Source organism: Chanodichthys erythropterus, chromosome 8 (genome assembly GCF_024489055.1).
Source record: "Chanodichthys erythropterus isolate Z2021 chromosome 8, ASM2448905v1, whole genome shotgun sequence".
Taxonomy (NCBI): domain Eukaryota; kingdom Metazoa; phylum Chordata; class Actinopteri; order Cypriniformes; family Xenocyprididae; genus Chanodichthys; species Chanodichthys erythropterus.
The window spans coordinates 1,037,428-1,063,043 of NC_090228.1; the positions used below are offsets into that span (position 1 = coordinate 1,037,428).

General features: G+C 38.6%; 1 protein-coding gene across 1 annotated transcript; it reads left to right on the forward strand.

The window, feature by feature from the left end:
• The first annotated feature begins 1,856 nt into the window (after nucleotides 1-1,856).
• On the forward strand, nucleotides 1,857-25,181 carry lrig3 (leucine-rich repeats and immunoglobulin-like domains 3). Its single transcript, XM_067390778.1, has 19 exons — nucleotides 1,857-2,259; nucleotides 7,168-7,239; nucleotides 7,324-7,398; nucleotides 11,883-12,017; nucleotides 14,129-14,272; nucleotides 14,355-14,498; nucleotides 14,623-14,766; nucleotides 14,924-15,067; nucleotides 17,421-17,501; nucleotides 17,584-17,655; nucleotides 17,735-17,806; nucleotides 17,893-18,056; nucleotides 20,286-20,606; nucleotides 20,690-20,971; nucleotides 21,153-21,629; nucleotides 23,312-23,470; nucleotides 23,564-23,704; nucleotides 23,780-23,953; nucleotides 24,041-25,181. The coding sequence occupies exons 1-19, from the start codon at nucleotides 2,060-2,062 to the stop codon at nucleotides 24,223-24,225; spliced, it is 3,186 nt and encodes a 1,061-aa protein (XP_067246879.1). The 5' UTR covers nucleotides 1,857-2,059; the 3' UTR covers nucleotides 24,226-25,181.
• The last annotated feature ends 435 nt before the right edge of the window (nucleotides 25,182-25,616 follow it).

Sequence of the window (25,616 nt, forward strand, 5' to 3'; positions counted from 1 at the left end):
ATGCAGCTTGCTTAATAAGAATTGATTTATGCCTGTTTGTCCCTCTGATCATGTGGGACAATCAAATATTCACTCCAACCACTAACCTACTTATAATTCATAATGATCGTCAGGGTAAAGCAGTGGAACGTGTCGTGGATTCAGAACAAACTCAGGATCACAAACTTTTTTTTTCCTGTAAAGGTGAAACAGCTCTGGTTTAGTGAAAAAACCCCTTTGATGGGTTTAGGAAATAAAGCGTCAGACTGAAGGGTGAAGCTCATTCACACCTCATTATACAGGAACAGACACACAAAACACGCGTCACCAGCTCTTCTGTGTGTCAATGGAGCAGAAATCAGCCCTTTGTGTCACAAACGAGGCTCACAAACAGCTGCAAACTCAGTGATGCCTCAGACTCATGTGTGTATTTCATTTGAATAGCTAATGTAGTTGTGAATCCATCAGTTTCTCTCCAGTATGTCTTTATTCGTGTTTTAAGGGCCAGCACTGTAAAACGCATTAAATCAAATCGTCTGTATTTCACATTAAACAGCTTTTACGTTCAAGTGATTTCATGCAAGCTGGTCTTGTTTAACTGTAACCGTTTCCACAACATAAGAGAAAATAATGCTTTTGTGAATCATAATTATGACATATATGTTGAAATTGACACACTGCTTAAAATTATGATATAAAAAGTCAAAGTTATGACTTAAAAAGTGTCTTTTTGACATTAAAAGTCGAAATTGAAATACTAAGTCATAATTATAAGATGAAAAATGTCTTAATTGTTGTAAGATGAAAATCAAATTTGTGACATTAAATTAAAATTATAAGATACTAAGTCATAATGTAAATTTGTTACATTAAAAGTCGAAATTATGACACTAAGTGTGAAAAATCTAAATTGTGACAAAAATCTAATTTGTGAAATTAAGTCGAAATTGACATTAGTCATAATTATAAGATGAAAAATGTCTTCATTATCAAAATTGTGACATTAAAAATTATGACATACTAAGTAATAAGGAGATGAAAAGTTGAAAGTGACATACTAAGTATGAATGAGTATGTAAAAATTGTGAGATTAAAGACTTAAAAAGTTAAAATTGTGACAAAAATCAAATTTGTGAAATTAAAAATCAAAGTTGACATAGGCTAAGTCGAAATTATGACACACTAAGTATGAAATGTCAAAATTATAAATTTAAAAGTCAAAGTTGTAAGATGATAATCAAATTCGTGCCATTAAATTAAAATTATTAGATACTAAGTCATAACTATGAAATAAAAAGTCATAATTATGACTTAAAAAGTCAAATTTGTTACATTAAAAAAGTCGAAATTATGACACTAAGTGTGAAAAATCAAAATTAAGACTTGCTAAGTCAAAATTGTGACAAATAAAATTTGTGAAAATAAGTCGAAATTGACAGTCATAATTATTAGATGAAAAGTTGAAATTACTTAAAATGTCAGAATTGTGACATTTGTAGTAGAAATTATGACACTAAGTATGAAAAGTCAAAAGTCAAAATTATAAAAAAGTAATAATGAAAACTTAAAAAGTCAAAATGAAGACGTGAAAAGTCCAAATTATGACAAAAAATTTAAATTCTAACTTAAAAATTATAACTGTGACATAAAAGACAAAAGAAATGATGACATTCTATTGATGACTTTTTATAATTATGATTTACCAAAGCATGATTTTTTTTTTTTTTCTAATGGGGAAATTAAATGTGCTTCCATAATAAAGTCAACTGTATCTGTCTGTCTGTACTACATTACCCAGAATCCCTCTCGCTGTTAAGCGATCGTCGTGTGTCTCCGCCCACGGGAGCGCGCGCCGCGGAATGCTGCTCTGATTCCAGCGCGGTGGAAAAAAGTTCCTCAGAGATGGAGCGGACGGTGAGGCGCTGATTTCTGCGCTTTTATTCATGATATTAAACGCGAAAACGACATTCTGTTGACGCGGACCTGCCGAGAACTCTGTTCTCCTTCACATTCGTTCGGATTTTACACTTTTAAGGATCGATTTTGTGAACTTTTTATTAGTTTTTTTGTTGAGGTGAAAATGCCGCAGCCCGCTCGCGCTGTGAGCTTCGTGCTGCTCGTGTTTCACGTTACGGGATTTAAAGCGGTTCACGGAGACTCGGACCGCTCGGAACCGGACCAGTGCCCGTCTGTGTGCTCGTGTGTGGGATCTTTCGCCGACTGCAGTGGATTAAAACACGGCCGGATCGCGGAGCGGCTGCCCGCGCGGATCACGCGTCTGTGAGTGTTTTACCTCAGATCCTTTGTGTCTCTCTCACTGCAACACGATCAAAACATTCACTTTCTGCTGTTAAATCTGAGAAAAACACAACGGAGAAAATGATAACAGTGCGCAGACTGTTTATAGGTCACTAAAGTGAAAAATTGCTTAAACAAACAAGCCTTAAACTAGTGTAAACAAACTTTTCTCCGTCTATACAGTGACACTGATAGTTCTGACAATGTTGAGTTAGTTTGATCGATTTTCCTCTGGTGTGTGTGTGTGTGTGCGCGCGCGCGCGCAGTTTAAAGGCCCAAACTGAATCTAATCAAAACCACAATAATTTAAACTCCATATTTTCATCAACATAACAATAACACGACTAAAATGTTAGTAATTTATCTCAACTTTTGAAAGCTTTTAGCAAGTGGTGTCTTGTTGTTCTGCTCACAGGACTTCATTTGCATGTGTTACTTTATTCATGAAGAACAAACACATTGTAATTAAACAGGCTTTCACACTTTTTTTTCGTATGTCAGGACTTTTTGATGCCATGGAGTCTGAAACATGCGAGAGGCCCCTTTCATATAATCATCCCATTTATACAGTTATAAATGTGTACAATGCTGCCTGGAAAATATTTACACACTATCCTTTTTCTACTCATCATTAGTTTACTGTAAGTTGCATAAAGTTGAAGAGAAACATAGATTTAACTCTTACATTACAGACCAGTCTTTAGAAAACATAATAAAACAGAGATGTCAAATTTAATTATCATACTAAGTAATAATGAGATGAAAAGTTGAAATTGACATACTAAGTATGAAAAGTCAAAATTACAATTTAAAAAGTCGAAATTATGACACTAAGTTTGAAAATTCAAAATTATAAAAAGTAAAAATTGTGAGAGGAAAAGTAAGAAAAATGTAAAATTATGAAATTATGACATACTAAGTCATTATAAGATGAAGTCAAAATTGTGACACAATTCAAAATTATGAAATGAAAAGTCAAAATTATGACTTAAAATGTCAAATTTGTTACATTAAAAGTCGAAATTTTGACACACGAAGTATGAAAAATCTAATTTATAACTTAAAAAGTCAAATTGTGAGATGAAAATCAAATGTTACATTAAGTCATAATTATAAGATGAAAAGTTGAAATTGACTTAAAATTTTCAAATTGTGACATTAAATGTCAAAATAATGACCATTCGAAATTATAAGTTGGAATTATGATTTAAAAAAATCAAATTTGTTACATTAAAATTCAAAATTATAACTTAAAACGTCAAAATTGTTAGATGAAAAGTTAAAATTAAAACTTGTCAAAATTGTGACAAAAATCAAATTTGTGAAAGTAAGTCGAAATTATGACTTAAAATGTAAAAATTGTGACATTAAAAGTCAAAATTATGGCATAAGTCAAAATTAGAACTTAAAAAGTCTAAAATTGTTAGATGAAAATCAAATTTGAAATTAAGTTATAATTATGAGATACTAAGTCATAATTATAAGATAAAAAGCTTAATTTATGACTTATAAAATAAAGTATTCATCATTAGTTTCCTGTAAGTTGTATGAAGTTGAAGAGTAACATAAAATTATTACATTACAGACCAGTCTTTCGAAAACATAATAAAACAGAGATATCTAATTTAATTATATCATACTAAGTAATAATGAGATGAAAAGTTGAAATTATAGCTTAAAGTCAAAATTGTGACAAATGGAATTTGTTACATTAAAAGTCGAAATTATGACGCACTAAGTATGAAAAGTCAAAATGATAACTGTCAGAATTGTGATGAAACGTAACAAAAATTAAATTTGTGAAATTAAAAATTGAAATTATGACATACTAAGTCATTATAAGATGAAGTCACAATTGTGATGTTCAGAGTCAAAATTATGACAAAATTCAAAATTATGACAGTCATTATGAGATGAAAAGTCAAAATTATGACACACCAAATATGAAAATTCAAATTTATAACTTAAAAAGTCAAAAATTGTGAGATGAAAAGTTAAAAAAAGGTACTTAAAATTTTCAAATTGTGACATTAAATGTCAAAATAATGACAAAATTCAAAATTATGAGTCAAAATTATCATTTAAAAAATCTAATTTGTTACATTAAAAGTTGAAATTATGAAACTAAGTATGAAAATTCAAAATTATAACTTAAAAAGTTGTGAGATGAAAAGTTAAAATTAAAACTTGTCAAAATTGTGACAAAATCAAATTTGACATTAAGTACTAAGTCATAATTATAAGATGAAAAGTTTAATTTATGACTTATAAAATAAAGTATTCATCATCAGTTTCCTGTAAGTTGTATGAAGTTGAAGAGTAACATAAAATTATTACATTACAGACCAGTTTTAGAAAACATAATAAAACAGAGATGTCAAATTTAATTATATCTATTATATTATTAATTTACATATAAATATTATAATAATTTGTTTTATTAATTTATTTGCATTTTTTCCCCATTTTCCTCTGAATTTTTCCACTGACCCCAGTTTAAACCCCTGGTGTGAGAGTTATAATTGCAGTATTTGGTGTTCAGTTCAGTTGCGTTGCGCTCATGAGATTCGTGTCCAGCGTAAGACATTCCAGCTCCTTCTAGATGTTGTTTTGAGGCGGTGAAGGAGAACGTCTGGAGAGAGTCCTCGGGCCTTCAGGAGGTGATGCTAATTTACGAGCAGCTCTGCAGCACATGTTCATGCATTAAACTGGCTGAGCTTTTGTTTTCCCCAGGCCCATTATTTCTGCTGAATTAGCAGCTAAACCCAACCAGAGATGGAAGCCATTAAGAGCTGATGTGTAGAAAGAGAGAGGGAGGGAGGAGGAAGAAATGGAGGCCTGGAGTCTTTGGCTGTGAAGAGCTCTCGCTGCCAGAATGGAAAAATAGAAGGAAAAAGCTTTTTCATGATTTACATCTGGAAAGAGCCAGGGTTTTTTCAGTGCCGTGGAGAGTTTGAGACGGCAGCAGCTGTTTTACACTCTTCAACTCTGAACCGACACCTTCAACCGAGGGAAACTCAGACTGGAAAATGGATCAGTTGATGTTAATATGAGTGAAAAACTAAAGCCAGCTTTATCAGAAGCAGCAAGTGTTTATCATCTTCAACATTTAGTGTTTTGGACATGTTTTATGTTGGAAATTATAATTTATTTATTTGGTAATGCAGGTTGATGGAGTACGATGTGAATAGCGTGGTACAAGATAATCATCACTATACTTGCATAAAGCCATATAGAAATAAAGCTGACTTAAGGCAGCAACAGCAGATCCAAACTGAACCTGTGAACATTTAGAGGAAAATCTGTGTTATGGATTCAAACATCAGCCTTGTTTCCGTTCCAGATGTTCCAAAGTGGAGTATCGCATAAAACATTTGCAGCGTTTCCATCCCGTGTGTTCAAGAGAAGAAAATCCTGGAGCAAAATATCAGTAATAAAAATTTAAGTTGCTTCAATTGGGCTCTTTTTTCCTCCGTCATAAATGAGTTTTTGTAGACGAAACACAGTAAACGCTGTCATGTTCTCTTGCGTTCGGATGCCGGTGTTTGGGAACACAATCGTGTGAGACGCTTCTGGAGGGATCGAGATCAAATTATATAAAATAATAAACACTTTGAATCCTTCGGCCGTGTGTCTGGATACGACAGATAGTGGAGTGAGAACGTGATAAACTGGAGTGTTAATTCAGTGTGATAAACTGAGTCTGAAGAGTCTTATCAGAACAGAGAGAGTCATATCTGAATGTGACGAGTGATAAATCACATGACGAGCTTGATTGAGGAAACGAATGTCTGTGTAAATCATAGGGAAATGAACTCCATGGATTGAATTTACACTGAATTCTGTTTCATTCGGCTTCACATCTGCATCAGATTCAGAATTAAAATGTCCTGATAATTTATTCACCCACATGTCAGTGCAAGATGAGTATTTGTTGTTAAAAAGTATATACATTTTATTTTTTTTAGAAAATGAGCGATGGTTTCTCTAGATGTGACTCTTATTCCTCGTCTGGGATCATGTAGAGCTCTTTGAAGCTGCACTGAAACTGACATTTGGACCTTCAACCCGTTGAACCCCAGTGAAGTCCACTATATGGAAAACCTTAATTTCTTTTCCACTGAAGAAAGAAAGACATGAACATCTTGGATGATATGGAGGAGAGTAAATTATCAGGACATTTTCATTCTGAATTGAACTAAGTTGTTATAGTGAAGCTCCACCTCTGAGAGATTCCAGTAAAACGGTCGTCCAGAGCCAGAAACTGACTCCACGAGCGCACACGGTTTGCTGTTGGAAATCAAAGGCGGCACTCACTTTCCCTGCATTGTGAATAGATTAGCAGTCGTTACTTTCCCCGCTGCCGCTCGCGTTTGAGCTGATGGAGTCCAGATGCAGGACGGAGAGCCGCGGAGGCGTCTGGCAGCTTTACGCGACGCTCCGGAACTGTCTCAAAAGATCAACACAGACCGTCTCGCCCTCAGCGAAAAAGTGTCTGTAGTCAAGAATCGTATTACTGGTTTGAATCAGTCCAACAAATGTTTCACTGAATCCTCCTGATTGGATGTTTATGATTATATTATTATATTAAAATCCAAAATCAAAGTAGTATAAGTGTGCTCTTAAAAAAATGCAACATCCATGGAATTGTTCAATGCACAAAAGGTTCATTAAAGTGGATTTCACAATAAGAAGAACCAAAAATTCCTCTATGGCATCACTGCAAAAACACCCTTTTGATCCTTTTTTAAATATTTGCAAAAATAGTGTTGTTTTGTTTCTGACTGTGTTGAACTGGCGTGATCATGTCATACTGTACGAGTGTTTTGTCTCCCGAGTTTCTCCTGGCTTCAGTCGGGTGACACGGATTCTCTGTTTTTCTCTTCGCAGGGATCTGAGCCATAACAAGTTACGCACGTTTCCTGAAGCGCTGTTGGCCAGCCTGCCGCACCTCAGCGAAATGTGAGTGCTCTCCGCGTTTTGTGTTTTTTTTCTCCTCGAATGTATGAAATCTACATGTGTAACCGTTGGGTTTTATGTTCACAGAAAACTGAGTAACAATGACTTCGAGTCGATCCCGGATTTGGGCCCAAACGCTGGAAACCTCAGCAGCCTGATTCTGTGAGTATCATTATCATGAAAGTCATTGATCTGACCCAACACGACCTCATCCAATGGAGTGAGTTTGGGGGCGGGTCTATCTGTTTGACTGGCCAATGAGTGTGAGTGTGAGATGAACGGATGGGATGTTGGATTAGAGTTTGGGTTTGAAAATGTCATTGGTTGGATTTGGATGAGGTGATTTTGAGAATGAGTTTGAATCTGGTTTGAATATTCCTCATTGTCAAATTAGTGGTTATTTACAGCAGATTTCATCTTCTTGAAAACATGTCACATAAAATGACAAAATAATGAAACATTAATTTCCCTGGTGAAGATCGTCTGGAGTGAGTTTGTGAGCGAGAGCTGTGAGTATATGTGTGTGTGTGTGTGTGGTATTTCCTCTTGGATGCAGAACACAGTTTGGCACGGTTTTGTTGGTCTCTTGTCTGTGACGGCGCCTGTGTGGAGCGTCATCTGAGTCTGAGCGCTCCGTGTTAAATACAACACCGTCCGGATACATCCGACTGCAAGCGATGAGACTATTTATGTGTTTAGTCTAGTGGCACATTTGGACATTTTATGTTGTCTTGGAAAAAACTTTATCTGAAGGCTTGTGGTTTGAAGGTCAAGATAGATGAAATCTTAGTGGTTTCTAGGCAGTTGCTAGGGTCTTTTGGGTGGTTGAAACATGCATTTGGAATTGAATCAAAAAAGTTCAGTCCTTCAATCTGACAGTGAAATTTTCCAGCTGATTACTCACGAGCATTGGCTTCATACAGCTCTTTAATTGTTCAAGGCCATAAATTCCTGTGAAATCGTTGAATTAATTGACGTGTTGGCGAGTGAATTACTCCCAGCTGTGGAGCTGGTGCCGTTTGTTTTTGGTGGGCTGAAGGGTCAAAGCCGAGAGACGCTCAGTCTGAGAGACTGTTTAAATAAGAGGCAGGAGCTATACGATACCCCAGACCCCCGTACGGCTCTCTTGCTCGCTCTCGTATGCAGCGCTAGAGATGTCAATCGCATTTATACTGCAGTGGAGATGTTAATGACTGCTTTATTTACACTTGAGAACAATTAAAAAAACTGTGTAATGCATGACAACACATCCCAACTAAGTAAAGATGTTGTTTTTTGTTTTTAGACAATGCAAAGTGACGTTCAGTTGTGGCACGTTGATCTTGTGTGTGTCTTCAGTGTCACTCGTCCAATCAAATTAGAGTCAGAATTGCCTATAGAGCCGATCTCTATTCAGACACCCACGCAATCTCATTAAACCTTTGATAAGTTTGATCACAGCGAGCCAGAGAGATCTGTTGTCATGTATAGATATGAAGCAGCATCACCGTATCGTTATTTCTGTCTTACAGATATTTATATTTTCACAGAATTACTGAGATAAAAGTTTATAGTTTGGATATAAACACTGATAGAGCGAATCACCTTTTCAAAGTAACTTGAAGCTTCAAATAAAGATTGTATCAAATACATTGTTACACCAGTAGGTGGTGATAAGTGACTGTTAAAAAATGTATTTGTCATTGAATCATTCATTCGCGTTTCGTTCAAAAATGCTGATTCATCCAAACAAGTGAAACAAGTGAAGTCTTCATGAGTGAGTCATTCAATCATTCATTCAATCTGATTTTTTTTAATAATAATTCGTATTAAACTTTTTAAATAGACTGCAGTTTTACAAATTACGTGTTATTTTTAGTTATCTGTTCAGAATCATGGGACAATCATGATCTCCTTTTTAAACAAACAAACAAAAAAAAAACGTTATTCTCAGTTCGTCCAGAATCGTGCAGCTCTAATTGCCTAGTAGTTTTGCTATTTTTAGCTGTTTTTGCTTTTTTAAGTCTAGTTTAAGCCTTTTTAAAGAACAGTTTAAGCTCTTTGGCCCGGTTTCACAGACAGGGTTTAGGCTAAGCCAGGATTAGGCTTTATTTCAATTAAGGTATTTAAGTAGCTTTTATAAACATAGCCTAGAAAAAAACATTACCGGTGTGCATCTTGAGACAAAACAACGGCTCTTGACATTTTTTAAGATATGTCAGTGCAAGTTACTTTCAGTTAAAGCAGCTCAAACATGCATTTTAGTCTAGGACTATCTTAATCCTTGACTGTGAAACCGGGGGTTTAAGTCTAGTTTCATCTTGACTCATTTAAGCTTTAAGCTTTTTTTAGACTAGTTTTAAGTCTAGTTTAATTTTTTTAAAGTCTATTTTAAGCTCCTTTAGTCTAGTTGAAGATTTTTAGCTAGTTTTAAGTCAAGTTTAAGCTTTTTAAAGTCTATTTTAAGCTCCTTTAGTCTAGTTGAAGATTTTTAGACTAGTTTTAAGTATATTTTGAGCTCTTTTAGTCTACTTGAAGCTTTTTAGTTTGGTTTAAGCTATTTTAGTCTAGTTTAAGCCTTTTATAAGAACAGTTTAAGCTCTTCTCTTAAGTCTAGTTTCAGCATTTTAGTGTAGTTTAAGCTGTTTTGGTTTGCTTTAAGCTCTTTTAGCCTAACTTTAGCTCTTAGTTTGGTTTAAGATTTTTTAGTTTAGTTTATGCTTTTTTTAGTCTAGTTTAAGCCTTTAAAAGAACAGTTTAAGCTCTTTGTCTAGTTTGTATTTTAGTCTAATTTAAGCTCTTTTAGTGTAGTTTAAGATCTTTTAGTTTACTTTAAGCTCTTTTAGACTAGATTAAGCTCTATTAGTCTAGCTGAAGCATTTTTAGACTAGTCTTAAGTGTAGTTTTTAGTCGTTTAAACTTTTTTTAGACTAATTTAAGCTATTTTAGTCTAGATTTTGCTCTATTTGTTTGGTTTAAGCTCTTGTAAACCACTTTTGTAGACTTTTTTTTTTTTAATTATCTGGATTATCAGACAATACTCATCATGACCAATTTAAAATCTCAACTATTTTCCATTGAATTTCCAATTGAAATAACCATATTAAAAGTAGTGATGAAGTGAAACGATTTGGTCGATCCGCTCAGTTTGAGGATGATTTGTTTGCTCATTAATGTAATGCAGCAGGATCTTTACAGCATGAGGAAAATATGTTGAAATTGAGTTGAAGTTAATGTGTTTCAGACCGTGTGTGTGTGTGTGTGTGAGCTCTTCTCTGCTCATCTCAGAGCCAACTTGACTTTTTTTCCCTTTAGTCTCATCTGCCAGAAACACACACACGGTGTGGAAAGTGTCTGCATTGTGAAATTCAGCGAGCGTCTAATAACTCTCATAACGTGCTGACGTGCCAAACATTCGCAGCGCTGCTTTCACAATCGACTTTATGTGGAAACAATCTCACTCTGAGTGCTTTTCACATAATGTGTCGCATACATGTTTGTCATCAGGATTTGGCGTTTAGCTCGAGGCGCTAAAAATATCCCGTTCAGACTCTGCCGCCGATTAAACTAACGGCGTGTAACAACCTTATTTGCTGAAAATTGGTTGAACAAATTTGAGTTGTGCGGCTCAGAGAGACACAATGAGCCGCTTGTTTGTGTGAATGCTGAGGAGAAGGGGGAGAGATCAAGCACACACTCACACACACACACCTAAACACACACACACACACACACACTCTCAACAGATGTTGAAGACACACAGAGAGATGTGTCTGGTTATTTTGTGGCTATTCTGTCATGAGGAATTACAGCGAGGTGATAAACAGGATCTCAATCCTAATAGAAACAAATCTTTGTTGTTAATTTTTTTCCATCTAAAAGAGACAAACGTGAAATGTTATTTTCAAAGACGCCGATTCAAGATCATCGGTGGCATTCCTCACTTCCTTGTTTTTCCATCGGATGCTTCATTCACACGTTCGTCTCTCCAGAGGGATCTGCTCCGGCACGTCCTGCGTCTTATCTGTCTCGCTCTCTCAACACCTTTGACTCATTCCCCCTACGCCTTCACAAAAGCACAGGTTTCCCATCATGCCTCTGTGTGCCTTGATTTAAAAAAGTTTGTTGTTCATTGTGGGCTTTTCTTAAACTACAACAAAGAATATTAGAGATTTAGATTACTGGCTTGTCATCATGTGTCCTCTCTTGTGATGTCAGCACTGCGTTTATGTTGCATTACGCTCAGCTTTACCTGCATAAACGCAATCCAAACCGAGTCTGTGTGAGACCTGCGGAGCGCCGCGAGTCCAGGGAATGTGTTCAGCGTGTCTGACACACAAAGGCGGCTCTGTGCCGTCCGTGTTTCTAACACAAGCAGCTCCTGCACTGCAATTTAGGAGGCGTGCAGCTCGGGAAATTGCTGTGCTCGTCAGCGGCGCTTTCACTGAGGGAATGGGCTTCATCATCCGCGTAATTGGCAGGTTTTTTTTTTTAGTTTAAATACCTTGTTAGTAATTACCTTATAAACTAAATAACACACTTCTAAACCCAAGGGCTGTTTTGACCTGTTGTGAGGCGTGCTGACATCAGAGCCGGAGAGATGCTGCGACCGGCTTCACCTGTGCGCTGAAATCTGCTGTCTGTAATGCCCCTGTTTCTGTTTTCAGAGCAAACAACAAAATCTCAAGGATATCGTCAGAGCGGCTCAGTTCGTTGGTCGCCCTGGAGACGCTGGACCTTAGCAACAACAATATTGTGGAGGTTCGGGCCGGGGCTTTTCCTGCACTTCCTCTGAAAAACCTGTGAGTCCTTCTTCTGTTCTGAACTGACCTGCTTTCCAGAAACCTGCAGAAGTCTCACGCTCCTCAACACTGTGTGTTAAAACTGCTAACCGTCAGCTTTAAGCTCTTTTTAGACTATTTTAAGCACTTTTACACTAGTTTAAGCACTTATAGGCCCGGTTTTACAGACAGGGTTTACCCTATGCCAGATTAGGCCTAGTTCAATTAGGGCATTTAAGTAGCTTTTATAAACATTCACTAGAAAAAATATTGCTGATCTTGAGACAAAACAATGGCTCTGACATAGTTTAAGATATGTCAGTGCAAGTTAATTTTAGTTAAAACAGCTCAAACATGCATTTTAGTCTGGGAATAACTTAAACCTTGTCTGTGAAACTGGGGGTTAGGTTAGTTTATGCACTTTTAGAATAGTTTAAGCTCTTCTGAACTAGTCCAAGCACTTTTAGGCTAGTTTAAGGACTTGTTGAAGCTCAGCTTAGTTAAAGGTTTTGTTAGACTTGTTTAAGCACTTTTAAACTACAGTAGTCAAAACATTTGAAGTGGATCAAAAAAGTTCATCAAAGTTGTCCTAAAAAAAGTTTTAGGTTATTAATTTAAGCTCTTTTAAACTAGTTTATGCTTTTTTAGACTAGTTTAAGCTCTTTTTAGACTAGCTAAAGCTTTTCTTATTCGTTTAAGCTTTTTTTTTTAGACTTTTAAGCTAGTTTATGCTCTTTTAGACTAATTTAAGCTTTTTTGGACTAGTTTGTTTTTAGTCCAGTTTAAGCTTTTTTAGCCTTTAAGCTTTTTTTTAGACAAGTGTAAGCTCTTTTGAACGAGTTTATGCCTTTTTTAGTCTAGCTTAAGCTTTTTTTAGTCAAGTGTAAGCTCTTTTAAATGAGTTTATGCTTTTTTTGTCTAGCTTATGCTTTTTTTAGACAAGTGTAAGCTCTTTTAAATGAGTTTATGCTTTTTTTAGACAAGTGTAAGCTCTTTTAAATGAGTTTATGCTTTTTTTGTCTAGCTTATGCTTTTTTTAGTCAAGTGTAAGCTCTTTTAAATGAGTTTATGCTTTTTTTGTCTAGCTTAAGCTTTTTTAGACAAGTGTAAGCTCTTTTAAACGAGTTTATGCTTTTTTTGTCTAGCTTAAGCTTTTTTTAGACAAGTGTAAGCTCTTTTAAATGAGTTTATGCTTTTTTTAGTCTAGCTTATGCTTTTTTTAGACAAGTGTAAGCTCTTTTAAATGAGTTTATGCTTTTTTTGTCTAGCTTATGCTTTTTTTAGTCAAGTGTAAGCTCTTTTAAATGAGTTTATGCTTTTTTTGTCTAGCTTAAGCTTTTTTAGACAAGTGTAAGCTCTTTTAAACGAGTTTATGCTTTTTTTGTCTAGCTTAAGCTTTTTTTAGACAAGTGTAAGCTCTTTTAAATGAGTTTATGCTTTTTTTAGTCCGGCTTATGCTTTTTTTAGACAAGTGTAAGCTCTTTTAAACAAGTTTATGCTTTTTTTAGTCTAGCTTAAGCTTTTTTTAGACAAGTGTAAGCTCTTTTAAATGAGTTTATGCTTTTTTTGTCTAGCTTAAGCTTTTAGACAAGTGTAAGCTCTTTTAAACGTTTATGCTTTTTTTAGTCTAGCTTAAGCTTTTTTTAGACAAGTGTAAGCTCTTTTAAATGAGTTTATGCTTTTTTTAGTCTAGCTTAAGCTTTTTTGTAGACAAGTGTAAGCTCTTTCAGACTACTTTAAGCTCTTATGTAGCTGTTTAAAGGATGTATTAACATTTTTCCATTTGACAGGTTTTAAGAAGGCATTCTTCAGTATAATGATCGACTCAAACCGCCATCAGATCACAATCAATATAATGGAGAAATTATATATGAGAAAATAAATTCTAATGTTGGCAAATTACATGTTCACAAAATCACTGAAGTCAAATTAGTTTTAGGCTTAAATGAGTTTTCAGTTTCCAGTCTAGATAGCCGCATAACCACAAAAATGGCTTAATTTAACATTTTGTTCACAATATTTTTGCAAGATTCCGAAACGATCATTTATTTATTGCTAAAGCTATCAGTAATTACGGCTTCTGTGAATTGGTCAGCATGTCATGAATCTGTGTTTGAATGTTTTGTTTGCAGGTTCATGAATAACAACCGTATTTCCACGCTGGAGCACGGCTGCTTCAGTAATCTGTCCAGCTCACTGCTGGTGTTAAAACTCAACAAAAACCGCCTGAGCTCCATCCCGCCCAAGATCTTCCCGCTGCCCCACCTGCAGCACCTGTAAGTGCTCTCGCTCGTGTCCGTCTCGTGCCGTCGGTCCGCACGTGTCCCTGTCCTTGACTCTTGTGTTTGTGATTGACAGGGAGCTGAGCAGGAACCGCGTGCGGCGCATCGAGGGTCTGACGTTCCACGGGCTGCACGGCCTGCGCTCGCTGAAGATCCAGAGGAACGGTGTCACACGCCTCATGGACGGGGCTTTCTGGGGTCTGAACAACATGGAAGTGCTGTGAGTGAAGTCCTGCGCTCATGCTTTACTCCAGCGCTTCAGCACTCGTATGTGACGTGTGTGTGTGTGTGTGTGTGTGTGTGTGTGTGTGTGTGTGTGTGTGTGTGTGTGTGTGTGTGAGCAGACAGCTGGAGTACAATAACCTGACGGAGGTGAGTAAAGGCTGGCTCTACGGACTCCTGACGCTGCAGCAGCTGCATCTGTCTCACAACGCCATCAGCCGCATCAAAGCCGACGCGTGGGAGTTCTGCCAGAAACTCGCTGAGCTGTGAGTCAACTTCACTTCTCTAGACGTCTCTGTCCCAAAATATTCACAAACTACAATAGTATGTCAATGATGACGCTGCGAACATGTCCCTACTTATATAGGGGACATATGATGGACACTTTACTCGTTTAATTATGTGGAATGCTCTGTCTGTCAGTGATCTGAACTGGAACCAGCTGACCCGTTTGGAGGAAGCCAGTTTCGTTGGACTCGGTGTCCTAGAGCAGCTCCACATCGGAAACAACCGGATCAGTTTCATCGCCGACGGAGCGTTTCGAGGCCTCGCCAACCTGCAGACGCTGTGAGTTGAACTCAGAAAATACTTATTTTCAGGATTCAAATGCCCTACTTTTGTTCTTATTTGAGAAGCCGTTTAATTTGGACATAAGACCGGCACAACTTCCCTTTCAAGCCACTTTAATTCATCAGTGTTTATTATTTGAGTATTGTAACAATGACCCATAAATGTGTATGTTTATAAATGCAGCTGTGGCTCATTTCCATGAGCGTGTTGCGTTTGCTCATGCATGTGCTTTCACTTTTAAACTGAACCAAATGGCAGAGGTCAGTGCAGGTCAGGTGTGTTTGAGGGGGGAAGGGATGTTGTGACGAGAGATGAGGTCAGGGATTGGGGACGTTGCTTTAACCATTTTTATTCTAAAGCACTCAGGTTTTAGCATGTTTTTCCATGTCTTAGCATGTGTCTAGTAGGGCTGGGACAACACACCTGTCTGTCCACACCTATCTATCACGATACACGTGATGTTTAAGAATTGCAATTCTATATTGCTGTGTATTGTGATTTTTTTTTGTTTGCTCTAAACTCTAGACCATGGGGAAAAGTAGAATGATACACTTATACATGATGGTGCAGGTCATATATGCGTAGATGTCTCTCCGAACCCTCATTTTTCAATTTTTTTCCATTTTTATGACATGATATATTAATATAGATTCTGGAATAAAAAATCAATTTTAAAATCGTAAAAAAAAAGCCCTGGTGTCTGTAACCTATTTGTAACGTTTTAGTGTATTGCTAACATGAAATAGCAAGTTGCAAGCATTTTAGCATTTTACTGGCATGAATTAGTATGTCTTGCCAATTGCTAACATGTTGCTAGTATGTTTTAGCATGATATTAACATGAATTAGCATGTTTGCTAGCATGAATTAGCATGATTTACATTTTGCTAGCATGATTTAACATGTTTTAGCACATTGTTAGCATTAATTTACACAGTATTATTTTGCTAACCTGTTTGTAACATTTTTTTAGTGCATTGTTAGCGTGAAATAGCATGTTGTAAGCATTTTAGCATGTTACTGGCATTAATTAGCATGTTAACAATTGCTAACATGTTACTAGCATGATACAAACATGAATAAGCATGTTAGCATTTGTTGCCAGCATGGATTAGCATGATTTAGCATGTTGTTAGAATGTTTTAGCACATTGTTAGAATCAGTTAACAGTATTATTTTGTTAACCTGTTTGTGACATTTTAGTGCATTGCTAGCATTAAATAGCATGTTGCAAGCATTTTAGCATGTTAGTGGCATGATTTACCATTTAACTAGCATGTCTTACCAAATGCTAACATGTTTCTAACACATTTTAGCACTTTGCTAACATGAATTAGCACGATTTAGCATTGGTCCTAGCATGTTTTAGCACATTACTAGCATGATTTAGCATTTTTTAACACTTTTTTAGCATGAATTAGCTCATAGCATTATTTTTCATTTTGCTAGCATGTTTGTAACATGTTTTAGTACATTGCTAGCATGAAATAGCATGTTTCAAGCATTTTAGCATGTTACTACCGTGTCTTACCAATTGCTAACATGTTACTAGCGTGATACAAACTTAAATAAGCATGTTAGCATTTTGTTAGTTTAGATTATTATGATTTAGTATTTTGCTAGAATGTTTTAGCACATTGCTAACATCAGTTAACAGTATTATTTTGTTAACATGTTTGTAACATGTTTTAGCTAGCATGAAATAGCATGTTTCAAGCATTTTAGCATGTTACTGGCATGAATTAGCATGTTTTACTAACATGTCTTACTAATTGCTAACATTTTGCTAGCACATTGTTAACATGAATTAGCACGATTTAGCATTTGTTGCTAGCATGTTTTAGCACATTACTAGCATGATTTAGCATTTTTCAACACTTTGCTTGGATGAATTAGCATGATTTAACATTATGCTAGCATTTTTTAGCACATTGCTAACATGAATTAGAGCATAGCATTATTTTTAATTTTGCTAGCATGTTTGTAACGTTTAGTGCTTTGCTAGCATGAAATAGCATGTTGCAAGCATTTTAGCATCTTTCTGGCATGAATTATCATGTTACTAGCATGTCTTACCAATTGCGAACATTTTGCTAGCACGTTGTTAACATGAATTAGCACGATTTCACATGTTGCTAGTGTTTTAATGCATTGCTAAATGAATTAACACATTTCTACCATGGATTAGTGTGCTGCTAGCATGTTTCAGTAGGTTTTCCAGAGCGTCTGGTTTGCTGCGAGCTCATTTTAGCACGCACACAGGCTCGCGGCAGCTTCATGACTGGGGTTTTCTGGGTGTGGATTTTAACACTGTGGTTTCCTCTGATTTCTCGCCCTCTCTCTCTCTTCAGAGATCTGAAGTGTAACGAGATCTCATGGACCATCGAGGACATGAACGGCCCTTTCTCTGCTCTGGACAATCTGAGGAAGCTGTGAGTGCTAATTCCTGTCATCTCAGTGTGATTATTGATGCTCATCAGTATCGGTGCAGTAAGTCGTTTTCCTGCTCCTCAGGTTCCTCCAAGGGAATCGCATCCGATCGGTCACCAGGAAGTCTTTCACAGGCCTGGACATGCTGGAGCAGCTGTGAGTCTCTCTTTCAGATCCTTAACGTTTGATGATGATGATGATGTTGGTTAGGTTTCTAAACGTCTTCTCCGTCCAGGGATTTGAGCAACAACGCCATCATGTCGGTGCAGGCCAATGCGTTCTCTCAGATGAAGAAGCTGACGGAGCTGTACGTATGAAGCGCCACACTAAACCTGCGCATGCGCTCGTGAACCTGCTTCCTTCAATGATCACTCTTGTGTCTCGCCCCGTCAGGCACCTGAACACGTCCAGCCTGCTGTGCGACTGCCAGCTCAAGTGGTTTTCTCCGTGGGTGGCAGAACATGCTTTCCTTCCTCTGGTGAACGCCAGCTGCGCCCATCCACATCTGCTGAAGGGCAAGAGCGTCTTTGCCGTCGCCCAGGATGAGTTTGTGTGCGGTGAGTGGGCGAGCGTGACTTTTTCTTAAAGGGGACCTATTATGCAAAATTCACATTTATAAGGTGTTTGAACGCAGATGTGTGTAAACAACCAGCCTATAGTGGTAAAAATCCACCACTCCTTTTTTTATAATCCCCATAAATCATAATCTCTCCAAACAAGCAGTTCCAGATTTCCCCTACTGTAACGTAAACCCCGCCCATGACCGCTGACGGAATCTGCCCTATTAGCTTAGCTCCTCCCCTGAATGGGCCGTACACAGTCCGCCATGTTTATCTCTTCACCAGATTATTTAAAGTAAGAAATGTATTCTTATTAAAGCTACTAAAGTTATTCAGTCAAGAGCAGTGAGTGATTTTCTGTTTTTCTTTTCTTGTTTGGTTCATATTAACAGCAGTAGGTACTGTATATTACGGCGCTTTCACTTTAACACAAAGGTTTTATATATACATGTTATATCTTTCTCTGCTGTTTACGTTCTCATACATAACCGACTGTGTTTATGTGAACTTTGTGTGTTTTTGACAGTTTAAGCACAATAATATGTGTAAGAGAACTAACTTTGATGCTCACGACGCGCCGTCTGACATCCAGCTTTCTGTGCACTCAGAAAACCACATCAGAAGTTTGGACTGATATGATTCCCTGATGACGAACAACTGCCATGTCACATGAGCATGATCGCTATAGTATGGAATCTTGTTTCTGCCGCTAAAAAAAAAAACTAAGTAATTGCGACTTTTATCTCACTATTCTGACTTTTTTTTCTCGCAATTCTGACTTTATATCTCACAATTCTTACTTTATGATGCAATTCTGACTTTATATCTCGCAATTCTGACTTTATATCTCACAATTCTGACGTTATATCTCGCAATTCTGACTTTATATCTCTCAATTCTGACTTTATATCTCGCAATTCTGACTTTATATCTCGCATTTCTGACTTTATATCTCGCAATTCTGACTTTATATCTCACAATTCTGACTTTATATCTCGCAATTCTGACTTTATATCTCGCAATTCTGACTTTATATCTCGCAATTCTGACTTTATATCTCGCATTTCTGACTTTATATCTCGCAATTCTGACTTTATATCTCGCAATTCTGACTTTATATCTCGCAATTCTGACTTTATATCTCGCATTTCTGACTTTATATCTCGCATTTCTGACTTTATATCTCGCAATTCTGACTTTATATCACGCATATCAGACTTCATATCTCGCAATTCTGACTATATCTCGCAATTCTGACTTTATATCTCGCAATTCTGACTTTATATCTCGCATTTCTGACTTTATATCTCGCATTTCTGACTTTATATCTCGCAATTCTGACTTTATATCACGCATATCAGACTTCATATCTCGCAATTCTGACTTTATATCACGCATATCAGACTTCATATCTCGCATATCAGACTTCATATCTCGCATTTCTGACTTTATATCTCGCAATTCTGACTTTATATCTCGCAATTCTGACTTTATATCTCGCAATTGTGACTTTATATCTCGCAATTGTGACTTTATATCTCGCATTTGTGACTTTATATCTCGCAATTCTGACTTTATATCTCGCAATTCTGACTTTATATCTCGCAATTGTGACTTTATATCTCGCATTTGTGACTTTATATCTCGCAATTCTGACTTTATATCTCGCAATTCTGACTTTATATCTCGCAATTCTGACTTTATATCTCGCATTTCTGACTTTATATCTCGCAATTCCGACTTAATGACTCGCAATTCCGACTATATCTCGCAATTCCGACTTTATAACTCGCAATTCTGACTTTATATCTCGCAATTCTGACTTTGCACAAAGTCACAATTGTGTGATTATAAAGTCAGAATTGCGAGATAAAAAGTCACAATTACCTTTTATTATTTTATATTTCATGGTGGAAACAAGCTTCCATACCAAACAGATGTTTTAGTTTTTGGCAGAGTATCTGAGGCATGAGCTATACAGGCTCCACCCTCTTCTGGAAAGGGGGTGGGGAGCAGCAGCTCATTTGCATTTAAAGACACATGCATGAAAACATGTTTTTCCTTCCACTCAAAAATGGGCATTTACAATGATCTGTGGTTTATTTTGAGCTGAAACATCAACGACACATTCTGGGGACACCATATTACATCTTGTTAAAAGAGGCATAATAGGTCCCCTTTAAAGAGGAACTTCAGTTTTCGAGCATGCGTTGTTGTGCTTTGCAGATGATTTCCCCAAACCCCAGATCACCGTGCAGCCCGAGACACAATCAGCCATCAAAGGCACCAACGTGACCTTCGTCTGCTCGGCGGCCAGTTCCAGCGACTCCCCGATGACCTTCGCCTGGAAGAAAGATAACGAGGTCCTGAACGACGCAGAGATCCATAACCAGGCGCACCTGCGGTCTCAGGTCAGCGAGGTGACGGAGTACACCACCACACTGCAGCTGCGCCACGTGGACTTCTCCAGCGAGGGCAAGTACCAGTGCGTCATCTCCAACCACTTCGGCTCCTCGTACTCCAGCAAAGCCAAGCTGACCGTCAACAGTAAGTGTTGAGGATGAAATCAAAATGGACTCTATTTACAGGGTTCCTGCAGCTCTTAAAAGGTCTTCATTTTGTCCTCGCAGTGCTGCCGTACTTCACCAAAATGCCCATGGATCTGACGATCCGCGCCGGAGCCACGGCCCGACTGGAGTGCGCCGCCAGTGGACATCCGTCGCCTCAGATCGCCTGGCAGAAGGACGGAGGGACGGACTTCCCAGCGGCCCGTGAGCGGCGCATGCACGTCATGCCGAGAGACGACGTGTTCTTCATCGTGGACGTGAAGACGGAAGACATCGGCGTGTACAGCTGCACTGCACAAAACACGGCCGGGTCCATCTCGGCTAACGCTACACTAACGGTGTTGGGTTAGTTTACACATACGTTCATCAGAAATGATAATTACATGAAAACTCTAAAATAAAAAATTAAACCAAAAATGGGTTAATAATCAATTAAATTTATTTAATGATCAGCTCCATTTCAGCCCTCCAAAAATCCAAATGAAACCAGAAGTTTTCATAGAATAACATCCCGTTCCCTCTCCAGAAACGCCGTCGTTCCTGCGTCCGCTGATGGACCGTACGGTGGCGAAGGGCGAGACGGCGGTGCTGCAGTGTATCGCCGGCGGGAGTCCTCCTCCTCGACTCAACTGGACCAAAGACGACAACCCGCTAGTCGTGACCGAGCGACACTTCTTCGCTGCCGGGAACCAGCTGCTGATCATCGTGGACGCCGCCGAGGGAGACGCCGGAACCTACACGTGCGAGATGTCCAACCCGCTGGGCACGGAGCGTGGGAACGTGCGTCTGGCCATCCTTCCCAACCCCAACTGCGACTCGGGCCCGGCGGGCGGCGTGGCGATGGGGTCTCCATCGGGCAGAGGGCCGGAGGAGGACGGATGGACCACGGTGGGCATCGTGATCATCGCAGTGGTGTGCTGCGTGGTGGGAACGTCTCTAGTGTGGGTGGTGATCATCTATCACACGCGGCGACGCAACGAGGACTGCAGCGTCACCAACACAGGTCAGTCCCGATGCCTTTTAACCCTTTACGTTCCGGGTCAAAAATGACCCGCCTATAAAATATTTTTTTATTTAATATTTTGTATTTCTATGGTAAAACTATACTTATATTCACTTTATGAGCAAAGACCTGAAAATTAAATTCCCAATTTAAGGTCTTTGCACACGGAGTCCAAAATTCTCACATTAAAAAAATAAATACGACCTCGCGTTGTATCAGTCACGTTTACACGCTGCCTCCGAAACATTCGTCTGTGATAAAAAATAAAAAAAATTCATAATGGGTACAGTTTTCTGCATTTTTCACATCTGTAGCAAGCATTTTGAGAGGTGTTTTGACAATTCAGAGCCACCATACAAACAAACGCCAAAATCCAGAATGGCATCTGACAAGTTTATCCACTTCATCTCGACAAACAAAGTAGCAAAGCATCAAAATGACATCCTGAAGTAAACTTCAAATTTCTCCGGATAATCCCGCAGCTCCTTAATAAGGAGGTGGAACTCTCCTCCCTCTTTACACAATCTCAGGATTGGATTCTTCTCTTTTTAAGAAGAGAGGTCAACAAAATCATCCTCACTGCTTGAAGACTCCATTTTGTATTGTTTTGCAAATGTTTCGTATTAAATGCATCAGACTCCGTGTGCAAGGTTTCTGTGCGTGGCGAATTTTTAGGATGGCAAATACGAAAAAATGAATACAAAAATTTCGGACTCAGTGTGGTGAATCTTCAATCGTTTGGTTTCTTTTTTTAAAGAAAAAACTTGGCAGATTATTGCAGAAGTGAAAAAAAAAAGTTTAAAAAAATTTTATTTGAAAAAAAGTAATAAAATTTTACATTTATTGTTATAAAAAATGCACAAAAATACCATTTTCAATTCTTATATAAAATATATATTTTCCAAAATGTTCACATCTAAACAAGTTGTGTTTCAAATTTGAGGTTGATATCTCAAAAAATGAGCTTTCAGTAAAATTTAGTTTGGTCGCAGTACCAAACAATTGCACTAGATGAAATTCGTTTCCAATGCGCTCATTTTTGAACAATGCATGCGTGTCTTTTTTTAAGGACCATTTAACCGTTTCGAATCATGTCCATGATATTTTTCTTTCTTTTTTTTTTTGTTCACACAGCAAGTTCCAAAACCTTTACCAAGTTCCGTACCATTCCAATGCCGTAAAAAATTCTAAAAATCCAAAATGTAAATTTTTCTGTCAAAAATGACCGAACAGCACAAAATCCTTTGGTTAATACGCAGGAGAGTCGATCGCCATATAATTATTTTCAGGGTTTCTTTTAATTTCTGTATTTCAGTTCACTTCCAGTGTGAAACTGGTTTGAATTTCAATTCCGTTTCAATGTGAAAATGTGCAAATATAGTTAAAAAAAAATCTTATGACGTTTTGAATGTTTTATCGTTATTTATGAAGTTATGAAACTGTATTTCTGAACGTCCTCTTAACCTTCAAAATGTCTTAACGTTTTTTTTTTCTTGGTTATGTGAATGTTTAGAAAACATTGTATGTTTTCTTCATTTTATCATTTTGAAAGTATTATGGGAACGTTGCGTTCTGAAAAAAAGCATGTTTTTCGGGTAAAAGAAAATCCTTTCTGGTTTAAAATGACCGGAACACAACATGGACGCGTAACACTAATAATCCGCTTTCTCTCCCGTGTCTAGATGAGACGAATCTACCGGCGGACATCCCGAGCTATCTGTCGTCTCAGGGGACGCTAGCGGAGCGTCAGGACGGGTATATCGCGTCTGAGAGCGGCAGCAGCCATCAGTACATCAGCTCCTCCATGGGCGGATTTTACATGCCGCCCAAAGACATGAACAGTAAGACGTGACCCTCCTCTCTCTCTATATGCAGCACTGTAAACAACATCAGCGAAATTACGATAAAAATGACTTGTTTTTCTCCTCCCATAGGCCTCTGCCAGCTGGACACAGGAAGTGAAGCAGACATGGAGGCGGCGATCGACCCGCTGCTCTGCCATTATCAGGGTCCGGTCGGCTCTCTGCTGAGACGGAGCAACCGGTACAGCCCGGATCTGCCCGACACCTTCACAGGTGAGCGTGTGACGCCACAGACGCCCCGTATCGTCTGCGTGTCTGTTGATTAATCGTGCCCTCGTCCTCCTGCAGTCTGTCCGTCAGAGCAGCGGCCCGACTCGTACAGCAGGAAGAGGGAGCTTTACACCTGCAGCTCCGCCCTCGAACCCTTCGATCACATGATGATGCAGCTGCCCGCCGAGACTTCCTGCGTGGAGGACTGTGAGCGAGGAGAGTGCGTTCTGGGCTCCTCGGGGTCATACATGGGTGAGTCAGGAAAATAACCCAGATATATGCCTTTGTGCGGCTTGGGTTTATGAATGATGCATCATGAATGCGCTCCTGTCGTCTCAGGAACGTTCGGGAAGGCGCCGTGGCGGCCGCAGCAGGAGCTGTGCTCTCACAACGGAGTCATTCTTCACGAGAACCCGTACGCAGCGCTTCACACCGACTCGGACCTCGACGTGATGGAGCCGGACACCGGCGTGTACGAGCAGCCCTTCGATAACAGGACGATAGAGAGCTTTCCCGCCTCGTAGCGGCACGATCATGTGACTTTACCAAGAGTTTCGTTCCTTCGAAACTAAAAACGTTCTACCTCAGAAAGAGCTCCGGCTGAATGTAAATGAAACGCTTGTACAGAAAAACAGAATATATGCCTTTTATACAAAATTATATTTTGTAAATTAATAGTGTAATTATTTTTCCTACTCTTTTTTTCTCTAAATGTACGGAGCCCCTAAAGGGACACGGTGATGGAAACGTGTTTCTCGGAGGAACGCAGAAGCATCCTATGTTTTGTCCACCGCCATGTCCCTTTAGGGCTCTGTAGTAAATGTACTACGCCTGTTCGGTGCAGACGTGAGTCAGATATATGACTGTCAATCAGCGTGACTGATGGGAGGAGTCAACCTGAGTGACAGTTCATGTGTGGTTCTGTTTGATCAGGTGATTATGATGTTTGGATAAAACACCCGTTTGCACAAACTAGAACACAATAAACACATTCCCATGAGCTGCTACACGTGTGTGAACGCCTGCGTGATCTTTATCCTCACACACACACAGATTGAGAAGCTTGTTGATGCTTTCATTGATACAGAAATGTTTGTTGGAGCAGAAGATCTGATCAGGGAGGTTTAATGTCTGTGAAGAACAGGTTCTCGCCTCATCTGCTCCTGATCACACACTAAACGTGAATCAGATTCACACCATCAGCAGTTCAGACGATCACATGACCTCATGTGAGAATGCCGCTCATCGCTCGTTTGAGGATTCAGCCTCGAGAGCTTTCAGTGTTTGATGAGGAGCCAGGATCTTCCAGATGTTCTCTGCTCTATTTACTGCATTTATAAATCAAAACTCAAGTGATTTCATCCCTCAGTAATTGATTGGATGATTAAAAGCATCTTTATCATTTTATTTCTTCTATTTCGTTAACCGTAAGAACAGGACCTTGAAGTCAGGAGTCGCTGCACATTCTTGTATATTTTCGTTCAGCAGGTATTTAAACTCAAAAGTGCCTCGAAGCGTTTCGTTTTAACTGCCGCCAACAAAGAGTTTCCTGGCAAACGAGGGAAAACGAGAGAACAACTGGAATTCCAGAATTATTCCCCCACTTTGATTTCGGCTCCAGTGGAACTAGACAGGAAATCAACTATTTCTTGGACCACCAGCGGCCGGCGCAGGCCGGATTTTCCCTGATCCCGTGTCGGCCGCGGAGCATCTGAACGTGACCCGGGGTTGGAGCCGCTGACCTCAGATCTGCTCCATGGACCTGCGTTTACCTCCCATCCTGTGACTAAGCAGAGAAAATGGATCTCACATGCCTGCGTCGTGTGATCTCGCTGCCAGACGCACGGATCTCAGCCCATTTCTCCTCATTGTTGCCAGATGTTAGACGCAGATGTTTGAGATAATCGCTGGCCGG